Source organism: Buteo buteo, chromosome 4 (genome assembly GCF_964188355.1).
Source record: "Buteo buteo chromosome 4, bButBut1.hap1.1, whole genome shotgun sequence".
Classification (NCBI taxonomy): domain Eukaryota; kingdom Metazoa; phylum Chordata; class Aves; order Accipitriformes; family Accipitridae; genus Buteo; species Buteo buteo.
In genome coordinates, this window is record NC_134174.1 from 3,407,772 (window position 1) to 3,423,135 (window position 15,364).

At 46.8% G+C, this 15,364-nt stretch overlaps 1 protein-coding gene across 1 annotated transcript in view; it reads left to right on the plus strand.

Annotated features, from left to right (window-relative positions):
- PLXNA4 (plexin A4) overlaps positions 1–15,054 on the plus strand; it is a 445,628-nt gene extending 430,574 nt beyond the window's left edge. The window contains exons 29-32 of the mRNA XM_075024595.1: positions 1,378–1,547; positions 4,158–4,370; positions 14,059–14,209; positions 14,959–15,054. Coding sequence (XP_074880696.1) covers positions 1,378–1,547; positions 4,158–4,370; positions 14,059–14,209; positions 14,959–15,054 — 630 coding nt within the window. The remainder of the gene's footprint in view (positions 1–1,377; positions 1,548–4,157; positions 4,371–14,058; positions 14,210–14,958) is intronic.
- The last annotated feature ends 310 nt before the right edge of the window (positions 15,055–15,364 follow it).

The window sequence follows — 15,364 nt, forward strand, 5'->3', positions numbered from 1 at the left end:
ACCAACAAGATTTCCCCTCGGGGGCCCTTTCTGAGGCAGACATGTGCTGTAGGCCTTTATTCACTCTGTAGGAGTTCACACAAGCAAAAGGTACCTCTGTTTGTTTCCCAAAGAATAAATCAAGTGGTGAATCAGCAAGAGACACCAGCTTTCTAATTAAGTATTTGTTAGCGCTATGTAAACTTGAGCCACTCCGGTGGAACCTGGTGCTTTGTTTCTAGTAAGGAGAATTTCGTTCCTGGGTCTGCAGAGAAAGGGGAGGCGTTTATTTTTTGGAGGAGGAAATTTTGCATGTCAGAAAACATTTGCTGGAGATTTGATTGCTTTTTGGTTATTTTACCAGCTGTATGTGTTGTTCACCTATAAATGCCTATGAAGCTCTGGTGGCAGAGCAGAGGTTCAGACATGGGCTAGAGCTTCCCATTCCGCACGGAAATCGTGCCTTGCCTGGTTCCCCCCCAAACCCAGCCTGCAGCTCATCTGGTTATCACAGCTCCTCCACTGTCCCCTCGTCCAAGCCTGGTCACCCTCTGAAATTCCAGCTCTTCACCTTCTTGCTAAAGGTCGACTGTCCTCACCGGCTTGTCCAGGGTGGTCCTCCAAGGACAGGATCTGGGATTCTCCTCCCGGAGGAGCACAAGGAGACCTCTGCCGTCTCTGCAGTGGATATTACTGAGGTCTGCAGAGCAGTACCTGACACATCCATGCGTTGCTTCTAGGGTTTGCCTCAGTCCCATGCCAATGGGTAGTAACAAATGAGGTCTCTTGGGGATGAGATGAAGTTCGTGTTATTTATTATACTACTCACACACATAAAACAGCTGTCTCTCTCCACGAACTCTTGTCCCATTTGTCTCAATGACACCTTCTGCTCTGCTCTGCAGTCATCTGACTTCTATTCCCGGCTTAAGAATTGGCCCTGGATGAAAGCCAGCATAGAAAATGGCTAAGTTTTGTCTCATGCATGGACTTAAAGCAGTTGAGGATAGGATGCAGAGGAGAGGAATCTCGGTGGAAACAGATCAGGGCCTCTCCATCACCATATACCTGAGACAGGGTGAAGTATCCCACCGCAGCTCGGTCACCCTCCCTGGCAGGGAGTGCTAGTAGCAGAGAGGACAGGTAACACCTTGACTTACTACATCTGTCTGCTAATCAGATGTAGCCGAGATTGTGATGATGCACATGTCTGCTTAAAGACATCTATATTGAAAGTTCCAACTCATGTCGCATTTAACAGATATTAGATGGCTCCCACTTTTCAATCACACTTTGTGGGCCTGATCCACAGACATACTCTGTTTTCAGTAGGGTACCAAAATTCAACGTCCTCTTCCTTGGTAACTCACATTCTTCTTTCCTTCCTTCTCCCAACAGGGCACCCTCCAGAAATTTGTAGATGACCTCTTTGAGACCATCTTCAGCACTGCTCACCGTGGCAGCGCGCTTCCCCTAGCTATCAAATACATGTTCGACTTCTTGGATGAGCAGGCTGACAAGCACAACATCCATGACCCCCACGTGCGGCACACCTGGAAGAGCAATTGGTGAGTGAGACACCCCAGTACAGTCCAGCACCAGGTCCTGGCCTGGAAGGAGAGTAGAGGGACGTGTGGTTTGGGATCTGGCTGCTGGGGGAGCTGAGGAGCCTGGTGTGGGGTTCAGAGCACCAGACTCAGTCTTCCCAAGCTGATGGGGAAGTCAGAAGATCCCAGAACCTAACAGATGCTCTCTAGGATGGAGCGCTTTGGCTAAACAGGTCCCACTTTGCCCTGTATTACATGGGGCTGGCAGTGTTTCTGAGGGACCTCAGGAGGAAAAATGGTGAAGTGTTTAACTGCTGCAGTGCCCAGGCCCATAGGAATATCTAGGGAGGCATGGGAGAGGATTCAGCACCACTCTCTTCATCTAGACTGGGTGTTTGAATTCCCACTCTAGTCAGAGGGGGGCTAGAGCTCCGTTTGTTTGCCCACACCCAGGCATCTAGTGCCATCCGGGATATTTTAAGGTTTCCCAGGCATCTGCAGGGGATGTGCAGCACTTACAGGAGACTTGTACCCTCCTGGGCTGGCAGCTGGAGGCCAGGAGAGCATCTCAAATGGTACCAAGCACTTAAAGGGTCTGGAGCTGGATGCAAGTCTCCTTCGGAGTGAGTGACAAAGTCTGACATCAGCCCCCTGCTCTAGCTGCCAGGCAGCAGCCCCTCTTCATACATGTAATGGGACAGCAAGGAAAAACCAGAATCAGCGGAGAGAAAAGATCTCTGCGGCTTCTCTCCGCTGAGTCTCCCTGTTGGAAAGAGTCCCCCGGGGAATCGCTCCCTCCCCTTCTCCTGTGCAAATACAGGGACTAAAAAAGGAACAGCAGAGGAGAGCCATGGGGCTCCCAGCTCATGCATTTTTTCCTTTTACCAGCCATGCTGATGGCAGATCGTCACAGCGCAGTGACATAAAAAAAGAAACCCCATGCACCAAAGAGGCTTTCAACTAATGAAACATTAGCATATTATTAACATTATCTGCAGCGCTAATCTAAGGCTGATTGCAGCCACTCAAACTAAATGAGCAGGAGGTTTATTTAAGGGGGGAGGGGGGAAGGCAGAGTGTGTGTGTATGTGTGAAAAGGGGCAGTATGAAGAAATCTCTTCAATCAGATTAAATTAACTCAAAGTCACATCATGGGCTTCATTATTCCCAGCTAGGGACATCGTTCCCCCAGCCCCTCCCCGCACCCGTACACACGCTCAGGCACACATACACGGGTTCTCGGCTCCTCCTCACTGTGCCTGTGTTTGCCGTCCGAACACCTGCAGAAAAAGTTCTGCATAGTTGACTCATCTGCCTCATCCCCCAAGAGATGAACCTCCATCCCCAGCCCAAAATGTTTCCCCCCCCACAACTCCACCAGGTCTCTTTGCCAGCATCTCCCACTTCTCCTGAACTTGGCTGATAGGATTACCTGTGGGGGACTCTCCTTACATTTGCTTTGTGATTTTACTGGCTCAGGAGAACACACGGTGGTTTAGGAAAATGTGGTGTCATCCCCCTGTCAGGACATGCTAAACTGCCTGCTGTTACCCAAAATGTATTGGATTTGGAGATGAATTTTTTATGGTGCTGTGAACACATGGGGGTAATGAGCAAATGGGAGGAACTGGGAAGTTTAGCCTGAACATCAGGTGAATTTGTTAAAGCTGAAGAATAACCTCCTCTTGGGAAGGTGCAGGCACTGAAAGTAGACTTAACGGTCTACCTGACAGAGAGACAAGAGTTTGACTCTGTGATCAGTGACACATCTCAGCTCCTGGGCCATATGAATGGCTCTGCCCTGACAAAAAGGCTTGAGGCAAAGGCTGGAGGTAGTTACCTCAGGGCATCTCGTACAAATGAACTGCTCTTTGAGAAAAAGTGGGGGGAAGAAGGGCTTTGGATTGCAATTGAAATAACATTTCCTTGGTTAGGGCAGATATATTTTCATTTCAAAGGGTGCAACACTTGTTTCCCAGTTCCATTTTTCCTCTTGAGGCAACAGGGGTTTCCCTGTCACGTAATGACTGCTTCTTGCCTGGTGTGCTGGGATCATATGCGGACTTGGGCTTGAGATGTGGAGTGTGACAGTGCGCGGTATCCGCAGCACGCAGTGCACGCCAGTAACACTCCTAGTCTTAACCTGGGAGCAATATCTACCTCTCTTCCCATGGGGTTGCTATGAGGGCTAAAAGCCAAGTCCTTCAATGACAAATGTTCATCATGAGTTTTGCTGATGCAATGCCTATCCTCAGCTGATGAAGCAGCCAACAGCTGCGACTTTACATTGCAACCTAACATAGAGAAGTTAGGAATCATTTTCATCACCTCAATTATACTCCCATTAATTTATGTGCAAGTTCAATAAGATGGCATTAACTTTAAGACTGACAAAATCTGGCTTGTAAGGATAACAGGGACAAAAGCCACTCTTGAGGTGACTCCACTGCTGTCCCTAGAGTGGTGCAGGGGAGGAATTTATTGTATATCAAAGCTTATCTCAGAATCCTTATCTCCACACCATGATCTTTGATTCCCATCCACCATTTACCATTGCAACCTCCCGCAACAAAGGCTGTGAATCGTGCGCTGACTGACTCACCTCTCCCACCTCTCCCACCCCTCTTGCAGCCTGCCGTTACGGTTCTGGGTTAACATGATCAAGAACCCGCAGTTCGTCTTCGACATTCACAAGAACAGCATCACAGACGCCTGCCTCTCTGTAGTGGCTCAGACTTTCATGGACTCCTGTTCGACCTCAGAGCATCGTCTGGGCAAAGACTCACCCTCCAACAAGCTTCTTTACGCCAAGGACATCCCCAGCTACAAGAACTGGGTGGAAAGGTGAGTTTTAGCTCTAGAAAAAGGAATGACATAAGGAAGTGATGCAAGGCCCTGCTTCATGGATGGAGGTAGGAGGCATCATCAGTATTGCTTTTGTTAGCTGCCTCTGGGCTTTTTTTCTTTGGTTGTTGCCTAGGTAGAAAGTTCCATGTTAGCCTTTTATTCCCACGTGTCTTGCAGCAGAGTTGGAAATTTAATTAGAGGTGTGAACTGAAGGTGTTTGCCATCATTGTTTCACTTGAGGAGAAACTGTTGAGAAGAGATAGAGGGAGGAAGGAAGGGGAGGTGATGTGTTTAAGCCCTGTGAAGTACGTGGGCTTCTAAGTCTTTCCACACAGACCAGAAGCGGTTTGCTGTTCTCAGCATCATTATGACATTCCCCACGCTGCCTAGATCCCAAGGGTCATACAATTATCTTCCCTTATTCCGAGTCCAGTAGCTTTCCTTGGAGGCTCTTCTGTGCTTTGAATGAGACGCCATAAGATTGACAGGCTGGTGTCTGAAGTTCTGCAGGTATTTCCTGAAAGGTCAGAGGTCTTTCCAAGCATTTTATCCGTATCTGCAAGACCTGTAGCTGTACTGTTCAATCTACTGCACTGCGGGTCAGCGTCTGGCAAAGCTACTCTACAGGGAATACAACCAAGACAACTATTTCTGCAGTATGTAAGGGCTTCAGCTTCTGTAAAATATTCCGCAGGACAAACAAATAACACATCTTGCACTCTATTCAGCAGGAGCCTGTCTGCTGGAGCAAGCCTTGCAGAAGTTGATCTGTGCTTTGTTTTCCAGAATGCTACGCTTGTTTGGCGTTATTGACAGGTTTGGGAACTGCACAGATGGAGAATGATTACTACTCTGTAAATACAAAAATGGGTTTATCTTACAGATCATTTCTGTGCAATGCCATCCAGTTTTAAGCAATGATTTGTCCGGATGACTTCATAGGTACTGTCTAAAATTGATACCATGTCAGGCAGGTTATATGAGACCTCTACTACTGTAGGCACGCTGCACTGTAAACCACTGAACTTCCTTTGGTGGGGATGGTTTTCTCTCATTTTGTGAAAGGAGAACACGGCTGATCAAAGAGCTCTGTCTCCTAGTCGGCATGAGGTGACTTTTTTTACAATAATGCGCCGGTTGGTCTCTGATTTGTCTGGACAATTATTTTTAGACGTGGTTAAACACTTCTGCAAATGTCGTTTCTAGGCAACCTGTAAGGCTCTTACAAGCTACCTTGCTTAATTATGACCTACTTCTGGTACTGTGTCCAAGTTTCTTAGTATGTATTGAGGTTGATTGCTGGATTGATCTGGATAGGGGGAAAGAGGTGTTTGAGATTCATTTAGAATTTAAGTTTGCACCAACAGTGACCCAAAGGTGTCATACTCTAGTGACGCTTTTTGTCTCCGTCTTTGGAGATGGTACATTTGAGTGACAAACTGAGGTACGTAGGTGGAGAACAGGGTATTTCCTCATGCAACACCTTTTTTTTTCTGGATAAACAGAAAGCGGCAGTTTCCATTTTGGTTTTCCAGTATTGATTTCACTTTACAACTTTTTGGAGCTAAATCCTGTTGCCCAGTGGTCTTCAGCAATAGGTGCTGCATTTCCCTGGAAGTTTTCCCAAACAACTGGGTTTGCAAACGAGGTACATAACACCTCCTGCTGCTAGTAAACAGCACTGGATTTCTGTGCCCAGCATGTGCTGGGTTGTTATCTGCACTGATGTCTGACAACATCAACTGAAGACCAAGGGGAGGCTGCAGGTTTTGGAATATGGTTAGAGCTTCTGCCCTGCTTATATTTTTGTGTGTCAAGTCCACTGACTCAAGGCAGTGGCACCTGGATGCTGTGGTAGATCAAAGGAAAAACATATCAAGAATGAATAAAATATAATTTCAATTCTACCCTGAGTTAATGAATTCCTTTTCTCCACTCTGCGACTGTACTTTGAGGGAGTTATTCCAAATCCAAATGCTTCTAGTACTGGTTGGAGCTATTTCTGTAGTCAGCATCAGCTGGAGATGGCATCCTTCAAGACCAGTAGATTTCTTCAAAGAGTAAGTCATAAGATAAAAAGATTTTCAGTTGGGGAGTTTAAGAAGCCATTGAGTAAGTCAGAAGAACCTGAAATCAAACGAACTTCTTTGATGAGGAAGAAACTATAAGAGGGCAATTAAGCAGTGGAAGATTGTAACCCAACTTGAAGGCACTCTGGAGTCAAGACATGCTCCTGACTTTTAACAGGTCTGTTGAAATGGTAGCTGAGCTGGGTTACTCCAAGCCATCCCTTTGCAACTGCTGGTTTCTCAGTGTGGAGTGTGCCTTTAGGACTCACAAAACTCAAAGCAGGTAATGACCTTGGCATAAGAAGCAGGCATAGGTCAAAGTACATTCCTCCAATCCTTCAAAGATTAGTCTTGCACGTCTTTACGTTGTGAATGCATGTTAGGAAGGGAATAACTACAGATTCTGGCCTGACCAATGGTCTACCTCCACAAAGCAGTCAACTGGGAGTTTGATTTCAACAGTCCTTTTTTAACGCTATTGGAAGCCGAGGTGGACTCTGCCTGCTGAAACAATCCCGCTGAGAAATCCTGACTTTTGGGGAAAACCAGGTTCAGCATTCAAACTGCACACCCAGGGCTCTTTCACCGTGAAAACGCGTGGCTAAAAAGTATCTAGGTGCAGCCACAACTTGGGTTTCCTGCAGCCTGATGAGGCCTGACCAAGGCAGGAGAATTAACCCAGGAAATGGGGACAGGCTATTTGGCTTTTGTTGAAGCCATGAAGAGTCAGACTGTAGTTCTAAGACAAGGTGGAGCCTTTTCAGTTATCATTATATGAGTCTATTCAAAAAAGAGGAAAAGAATGGGAACGGTAGACCAGATTCTCATCTGACTTCTGTTAGTAAAACTCCATAGGCTTTGCTGAATTTACATTAGAGCAGCTTCAGATCTGCATCTTTTCAAGTTTACTTCAAATGTCCCCTTTGAGCCTAGAAATCTGGAGAATTTGGGAGCATTTGATGCAATCCCCAAGCAATACAAAGGGGAGCCTGTTCTAATTGGGACTGTCTCATTAGCATTCAACACCACACTGAAAAGATGACAAAGGGCTGTGGCTGACCTTTCATTTCTCTCCATGCTGCCAAGCTTATGATAACACTTGTTTGAACTTCATTAACACCATTTAATTGCCTGCATCGCAATCAATACGATGTTTCCCTACCAAAGCCTGGCATGGAGGCAGAGATGTGGGAGACTGAAAAGGGGCAAAGCACAAAAATCAGAAGCCAAAGAGTTTTTCCATTGCACACTGGTGCCCCAAATACCTGCAGTGCTGCAAGGAGAAGAACTGGTGCCTTTTTCTCATCCCTGCAGGGACTTGGTCTCCTTTTGGCTGTTTATTGTGCATTAAAAATAGCCCCTCAAAGAAAATCTGAAGGTCAGTGGAGACATTGCAAGTATTCTTAACACCTTGAGAATCTCCCAATGAAGGCCATTCAAAATAGACTTGCCAGGTTCTGGACTGAAAGAGTTTTAAAGTGACCTGATCTGTGGGATACAGAATTATAACATCTGCAATTTATTATGTTAACCTGGGTACAAACCTGACCTAGCAGTTGGTACCCAGGTCCTGGGTCTGTGATCTCATCTATTTCCTTTTCCTGAAGCCACTGTGATTTGTGTGGCTTTAGCCTTTAGATGTCGAGGTCTTAAGCTTGTTAGAAATTGCTGTGGGAGCGTGTTTGGAGTATGCAAAACGGATAGTCTGTACCCATTGGGGACCTAACCTACATGACTTGGCAGCCTGTGTTTTCAGGACTCTGTGGTCAATAGATGGTCTCTTCCAGTGCACTGCTTGTGATGTCTGTTGGCCACTCGGCAGCTAGTTTTAGAAAGAAATTGGACTAGTTCAGTAGAATGAAGATTATAAGCTGCCTGCACCCTAACATTGTAAGTTATTGAGGTTTTAAACAGAAACATTGGGGTGACTCCAAGGGCTTTAAAAGAGAGCATCAGATGACAGGTGCAAATCCCAGCTCTACTTTAAAAAATGCCGTCTTCTGTGCCTCTTTTCCCTGCCAGAAAGAAGGCTCAAGATATAGCATACCAAGGGTCAAGGTAGGGGGTGTTGTCAGTAGAGATAATAAAAACCAGTGGTGGAAGGGGCCTCAGGAGGTCAAGCCGACGAGCTCCTGCCTCAGGGCAGGATCAGCTCTGTCTAAAGCCTTCCTGACAGATGCTTCTCTACCCCTTTCTTAAAGGCCTCCAACGACAGAGCCTCTGCTCTCCTCAGGGAATCCGTTCCTGCACTTCCCTGTCCTTCCCATCAGAGTGTTTTCCCTGATGGCCAGCCAAAATCTCCCTGGCTGTAATTAAAGCCCATGCCATCTCATTGCATCCCCAGGGGCAGGGGGTACAGCTCATTCCCTGCCTCTCAGCTGCAGCTTTTGGTGTATCTGAAGACCGTTTGCTTGCCTTTCTTCACTTTTAGTCTCCGAAAAAACTCCTGATGTTTTCTCATCACAGTAACATGCTGTTCCTACATAGTGCAACTTTCAGCAGGCAAGATGAAAATGTGTCTGTACGTAGAGGATACAGCCTCAGAGCCACACATCCTCTGCACTGAGGTGATGCTGGATGGTTTCTTCTACCAGAGAAATTACCTGTGCACCGATTCACTCTTCAGCCATTGACTCAGTGCTGCCCGGCTATTCTCTACCATTTCTTCTGAGATGAAAAGCAGCGGGGAAAGCCATGCACATGCAAAATAAAATCATTGCCCTAGCTAGAGGATGCATACACAGACAGAATCATTCCCTCAAGCTCTTCAAAGCAAATCTCTGGAAGAACTGACAGGTCTTCAGCTAACTTTGGGGCCGGTACCTTTTGCTTAGCTGTCATGCTATTACTGCCAAAGTCCAATTAGTGTCCCAACAGCCTGGCCTTGAACCTCTCTCCGAAATAGGATCAGTCTGGGCTACCAGAGTCTTGCGGCTGCCTGTAGCTGAATCAGCACAAACACAAACTTTGCAGCTCAGACGCCTCCCAGGAAACTAAAACTGCCATGCAGCGTGAACAGAACTGACAGCATGTCCTTGCATTGCTTCTCTTCACCCCATAAAAGAGCTGGCTGCTAGGTTGTTCCCAAGCTTTCCTTCAGCCCTTCTCTGCTATAGCGGTCCCCTATATCCCTTTCATACATCTCTTCCTCCTTCAGTGGTCTGGATACAGCCGGCTATTGCATAACCCTAATTATGTTATTGCTGTAATTGCGTCTGCCGTCTGCAGCACATGGATTCGTTACAAGCTTTTCATATGCTAAAATGATTATTAATGAGTGCAGTCCCAACCCAGCGACGACACAACAACAGCCATGACAAAAAGATCTTTTGGAAGGCAATTAGCTCCATGCTAAGCTGCCTAAACCACGGCAGCGCTGGAAAATTTCAGACTGGAGAGGAAGCACTGGCAATACAGCTTTTCTCTTCCCTTTTGATGAGTTAATGAGTTACTGAGTGGCAGCAGGCACAGTCATTCTTGTGAAACAACTCCGCTAAAGAGCCTTTCCTGGTTGGTACCGAAGGCAAGAGCATTTACCCCTGGCTAAACAGAGGGCAAGATGTATTCCCAGGTCACTGTTGTATTGCTTTCCTTAGTAAAACAAAACAAGACAAAACAAAGACAACCCAGGGAAAGAGGAGCATGTGAAAGGAACAAGAACAATTATTTTTTGAGAATAAGAGGGAGCACTCCTGTATAGTGGTGCATCTAAAATCTATCCCCATACAACAGTGGCAGTGGATGTTCTCGTGGGCTCTCCTGTTCGAGCCAGGCTGGGGTAAGTTGCTCTGCTAATGATACTTTTGAAGTCACATCCTATGGTCTAATAATCCTCACATCCTCTGAGCTGCTGATATGCCTGAGTGGTGGATTTATGCAAATTTCTAGGGGTTTTTATTGTTTCTGAAGTCTAATGAACAAATTTCCCACCACATCAGAGAATGCACGGGCTTGAGAACTCAGGCTCCTCCTGTGATTCAGGGGAAACTCAAGCAGGTAAGGCAGGATCTTTTGATATGCATCTAAGGATCTTCTGGAAATAGCTGGGAAAGGATCCACTGGAGGTAACCAAAACTGGAGTACAGAAGAGAGAGCAAATCCGCAGCACCAGGTCAGCAAGCAGTGCACATCTGACCACGTAGTCACTGTCTTCTGCTTTGGACTCTCAGCCTTGAACCTTTGGAGGCAGGCTAAGCTAGATTTGCTGCTTTGCTACTTTTCTGTCTCATTCAGAGAGAATCTGGTTTAGTCTTGTGTTCCCAACCTCCTGCTGGGTAATGCAGCCTCTGGGGCTGTGGAAGTGCGAGTCAACGAGCTGTCCATGGCTCAGGTGAGATCGGGTGGCCCTCGGTTTAGGGGTGCTCATAGGAGCAGCATGGTGAAAGAGTATCTTACTCCCCTGCATTGCTTCACCATTCAGCTATGGTGTAAGTAAGAGCTGTCAGGTGCAGGGGCGAAGGGAAGCAGCGCACAGGCAGCCTCACAAATGCTGGCAGTGAAAATGTAAGGACCTCTGGGATTTGGTGACAGCTTCATAGTGGGTTTGAAGACGTTAGGGGTATGCAAATGGCAAAAAGACCCTAAGTACCTCTGAGGATCTGGGCTCAAATAGAAAGTAGAGACTCAGCAGGGATGTTGTCATCTCCCTGCTAGGATGCTTTAATGTACACATTCATCATTTCTTTAGATAGCGCAATGATGGCTTCATTAGAAACATTTCTGTATAAATAAGTCATTCGGCCATGGCAGAGTTCTGATGGAATGATATTATATGTCTTCTCCCTGCACCAGCAGCTAGGTTTGATTATTGGTACATGCTTTTTTACCCCTTCTTTTTCTTTTATTTTTCCTGCGAAACACTTCCACAATATCTTGGTTTGCAGTCTTAGTGGGAGATGTCTGCTCAGGTGTGTGATGGACAGGGAACTGGGTCCGGGGGAGACCAGGACACTTTGGTATGGTGGTGGGTAATGGCCCGTGAACCCAGAACACTGAGATCACAGCTTGAGAGTCTGTCACGGCTGGAGAGGTCTCCAAGCCCTGAAACTCAGAATCTTGCATCCTGTCCTTCGCTCCAGGGAACATTACCTGTTGCTTTTCATTGTTCAGACGAGTCATGGGAGTGTTATGCTGCTGGGAAAATATCTCTGCAGGGCTGGAAATGCACTGGGGAGCTTTCAGACCCTTGTGAGTCTCAGACTCAGGAGAGCGTTGCTACCAGGTGAGAGGGAGACAGGGCAAACTTGGAGAAGCAGACGGTACGTGTGTCTGTGTTTCACTTTTTGGAAGCACCCTATCCCTACACCCACTATCCTGCCACCATTTGATGACTAGCTGAACCAGAGAGGAAAAGGAGCATTTCAAGTGGTGGTCAGAGCCAGACTGGCAAATACAACACAGTGCCTCTGCTTTCCTCCGCCAGCCTCATTTATTTTTGCTGTGATGCAATCCCCTTCACTTTTCATTTCACCCAGCAGGAGGGTGCCTATGCAATATTAATGAGGAGCTGGGCTCTTCTCCATGGGCTCTTCTTAGGCACCATAAATCAATGCATTTCACTGCATTGCAGGCTGGTTTTCCCCACAAGTCTATGAACTGTGCAGGTTGCACATGGATGTAGTTTTCTCTGGGTGCCAAGGCACACCTTGCTTTTTGGCCATAAGACTCTTTGTTTCTCAGCAATGTGCTTTGCCTCTGAGGAGCCTGAAATAGTACTGTCATGGATGCCACCAGTTCCTGATGCTTTTTCTTGTTGGAAGAGCATGTAGCACAGGTCTGATTTTGTCCAGCTGCTGACGCTGAGATCTGTTTGAGTTTTTCTGGGAGTGGCAAAGGTCTAGAAATATTTATTCATCCTGCTCACCATCTTCTCCTGGAGGTAATTCTGCACGACAGGTCCTCACAGGATTTCTAGATGCCCGCTTTCCTCATAGATGACTGTTCAGGTCCACTTGGGGATTGAGAGTTAGGCAGAGTGTAAAGCAAAATCAAGCCCAGACAACTCATCACTGGAGTACTGGGAGTGGGCGATATTTAGACGAAGGGACTGAGTTAGACTAGGACTTTTGGCTGGTCCTGAGCCCAGAAGACAAGATGCTAGGACTCCAGGGAGAGTAATGTTGTGCGTACTGGAAGTTGCTGTAAAGCTAATGAGGTTTGCATGAGTTTTTATGATGAGCCAGAGTCTAGCTCTGGAAGCAGTCAGGCTAGAAGACTAGGCGTAGAGCTGGGAGAAGGACCTCTGCCTCTTATGCCTTTCTCTCCCAAGGGTTACATCAACCCACCTCTGCAAAACCAGGGTAGCAACTGAGACCAACCCTTTGCAGTAAATCTGGGTGGGAGTGTGGGGCACACAACCAGACTGAGCAAAACTGAAGCCTTCTGGTGTGGAAGGGTTTCCTCCCAATTCTCTTGCACTGTGCTGTCTTTCATAGGAAACTTCAGCAGCTGCTTGTCTTGCTCTGTCATAGAGAGTATTTTCCCACTTGTGTGTCTGAAGGATCCTTATCATACAGCACTTCAGTGTCCAATTTCTCTGCAGTGGAAAACAGCCTCCATCTCAGCAGGTGTCTCAACGCTGTTTACAGGACACCTGTCAGCTCTTTTGGCTCCCCGTCCCCTCTGCCTCCTAATTATAAAATTGTGGATTGCTGCAGCTATGGGCTTTTTTTTCTTCTTTTTTTTTTTTTTCCTTGTGCACAAAATGTCAAATTGCAGAAATTAAAAATGTAAATGATGGCGTCTAATTAACCAGTTGACAGCAGAGCACAGCTGCGAGTGACAGTGACTGATTACCTTCCGCAAACCTTGTCCTCCAAGACCTGCCTTACCCGGGGGACGAAGGACATCGAAAATAGCAACTTCCTTAAAGAGACATTGCTCTGCTGATGAAGCCTGATGGGCATGGTTCTGGGGGATCCACATTCTATGGATAAAGCCCCAGTCCTCTTGAGCTCAAGGGGAATGGCGTTGACACCTACAGAAAGCAGATTTTCCCCAGTCAGAGTAGGGATGGGAATGTTGAAGCCTGTTGCCACAAACTGACATCAGGCCAGCTTAAAATCTGGGGCAAAAGGGAGATGCTGAGCAGCAGAGAGTTGCTGGGATAGACTGGATTCAGTGGGGGAGGTGGATGATGTTAGCAATGGATGCAGATGTACTAGTGTGAATGGTGCAAGCAGGCATGCAAGGTTGGGGTTTTTTTCTATGGGAGTGAAATCCTGAGCTCTCAATGGACAGTGAGATCAGTGGGACTTCTCTGTGGGATTAGAGGCAAGGCTCAAAGCCCTTGAAGGCCTGACAAAGGAATCCAGCATCAATAGGTACTGCCTACTTCTTTGATGGCATGGAGAGAGTTTACAGGATGCTTTTCGAGACTTCAGTCTCAGAATAGGGTTGAGTGAATACAACACGTCTGGTATTCAGAAATAGTGCTTCAGTAATTTCCACTTCGGCTAAGTCATCTCCCTTGCTGTAAAAGAACATGACCGGGTATAGCACTGATGCACCAGAAAAGCCCGAGAGTGCTGAGTGTTCTTCCTCCTTATTGTTGTGGCTTTCATCTCTTGACTCCCTACTCTCTCCCCTAAAGAAAGACCTGTATTTCTCTCTCTCAGGTACTATTCAGACATTGCCAAAATGCCAGCAATCAGTGACCAGGACATGAATGCATACTTGGCTGAGCAGTCTCGCATGCATATGAACGAGTTCAACACTATGAGTGCGCTCTCAGAGATATACTCCTATGTTGGCAAGTACAGCGAGGAGGTAAGCGCCTCGGGGGGGGAAGAGCAGTTCTGCGGGACCATGGGACAGCCCACCCAGTCCTGGGGCCCAGCATGTGTCACAGATAACCTATCTTCATCCTGGCTCACGGGATGATGGATTTATGGAATGAAAAGCAAGGCCTGGGGTCTGGAAAGGAAAGGTCTGGGGTTATTGGTCTCCCCAGTACTCTTCCATCTGGATCCCTGTTATTTTTGTCTCCTATTATTAGTCAATCAGATTTAGCTGTTTTGCAATATTTGATGGTCAGACCGTAGCTTGCTACAGAGGATCCCTATATGAGCTCTGCACCACATGTAGCCAAAAGTTATTTAAGTATATGTGCCCAGTACCATTTGAGATACCCTAAAGCACCCAAGAATTGTCCAGCAAGCATGACACAGGACTTCAAGGTTACCAGCATGGTTCTATGTGTTGAAGACCAGGTGAGACCTCTTAGGGCATCTCAAGTGGCATGGCAAGGTGGTGAATACAGCTACCAAATAACTGATCTCCAAGATAAGAGTCCATTTGATTGGTTGCAATCTAGAGCTCTGCATTTAGTCAGATCAACCCCAAACTGCCTGTCTAGTTCCCTGCTGGCTGACTGACCCGCTTTGCATGATCTAAGCTAAGCCTGGGACCTACCTTAGAGAAAGCTAACCCTTGTCTGCTACTATAAGATGCTGGACTCAGTCCTGTTGGGAAAAAAAAGTAAAGTCCCTATCACTTCTTTCTCTCTCCTTTTCCAGATTCTTGGAGCCCTTGATCAAGATGACCAGGCTGGGAAACAGAAACTTGCCTACAAACTTGAACAAGTCATAACCCTCATGAGCATAGACAGCTGAGAACTGTCCTGCCAGGGACACCCTGGGAGGGATAAACCAAGTCGTGCCTCACTCAAGATCATCATCTTTACCAAGTGCAAGTTTTGATCGGCTGTAAGCAGAGTCACCTGAACAGCACTCCTCTTTCTCTCTCTCTCTCTCTCATTTCTTTCTCTTTCAAAATCTATGGACAAAGTGACGAAGACCCAGGGGTTAAAAGAAAAGACTGCAGAGGAATCTTGGCTCTGGGGACATCAAGACATTCAGGTGGAGCTCTCCTTTTCACAGCTTCCCTTCTGCCTTTGCCCTAGAGAAAAACTATTACACACAA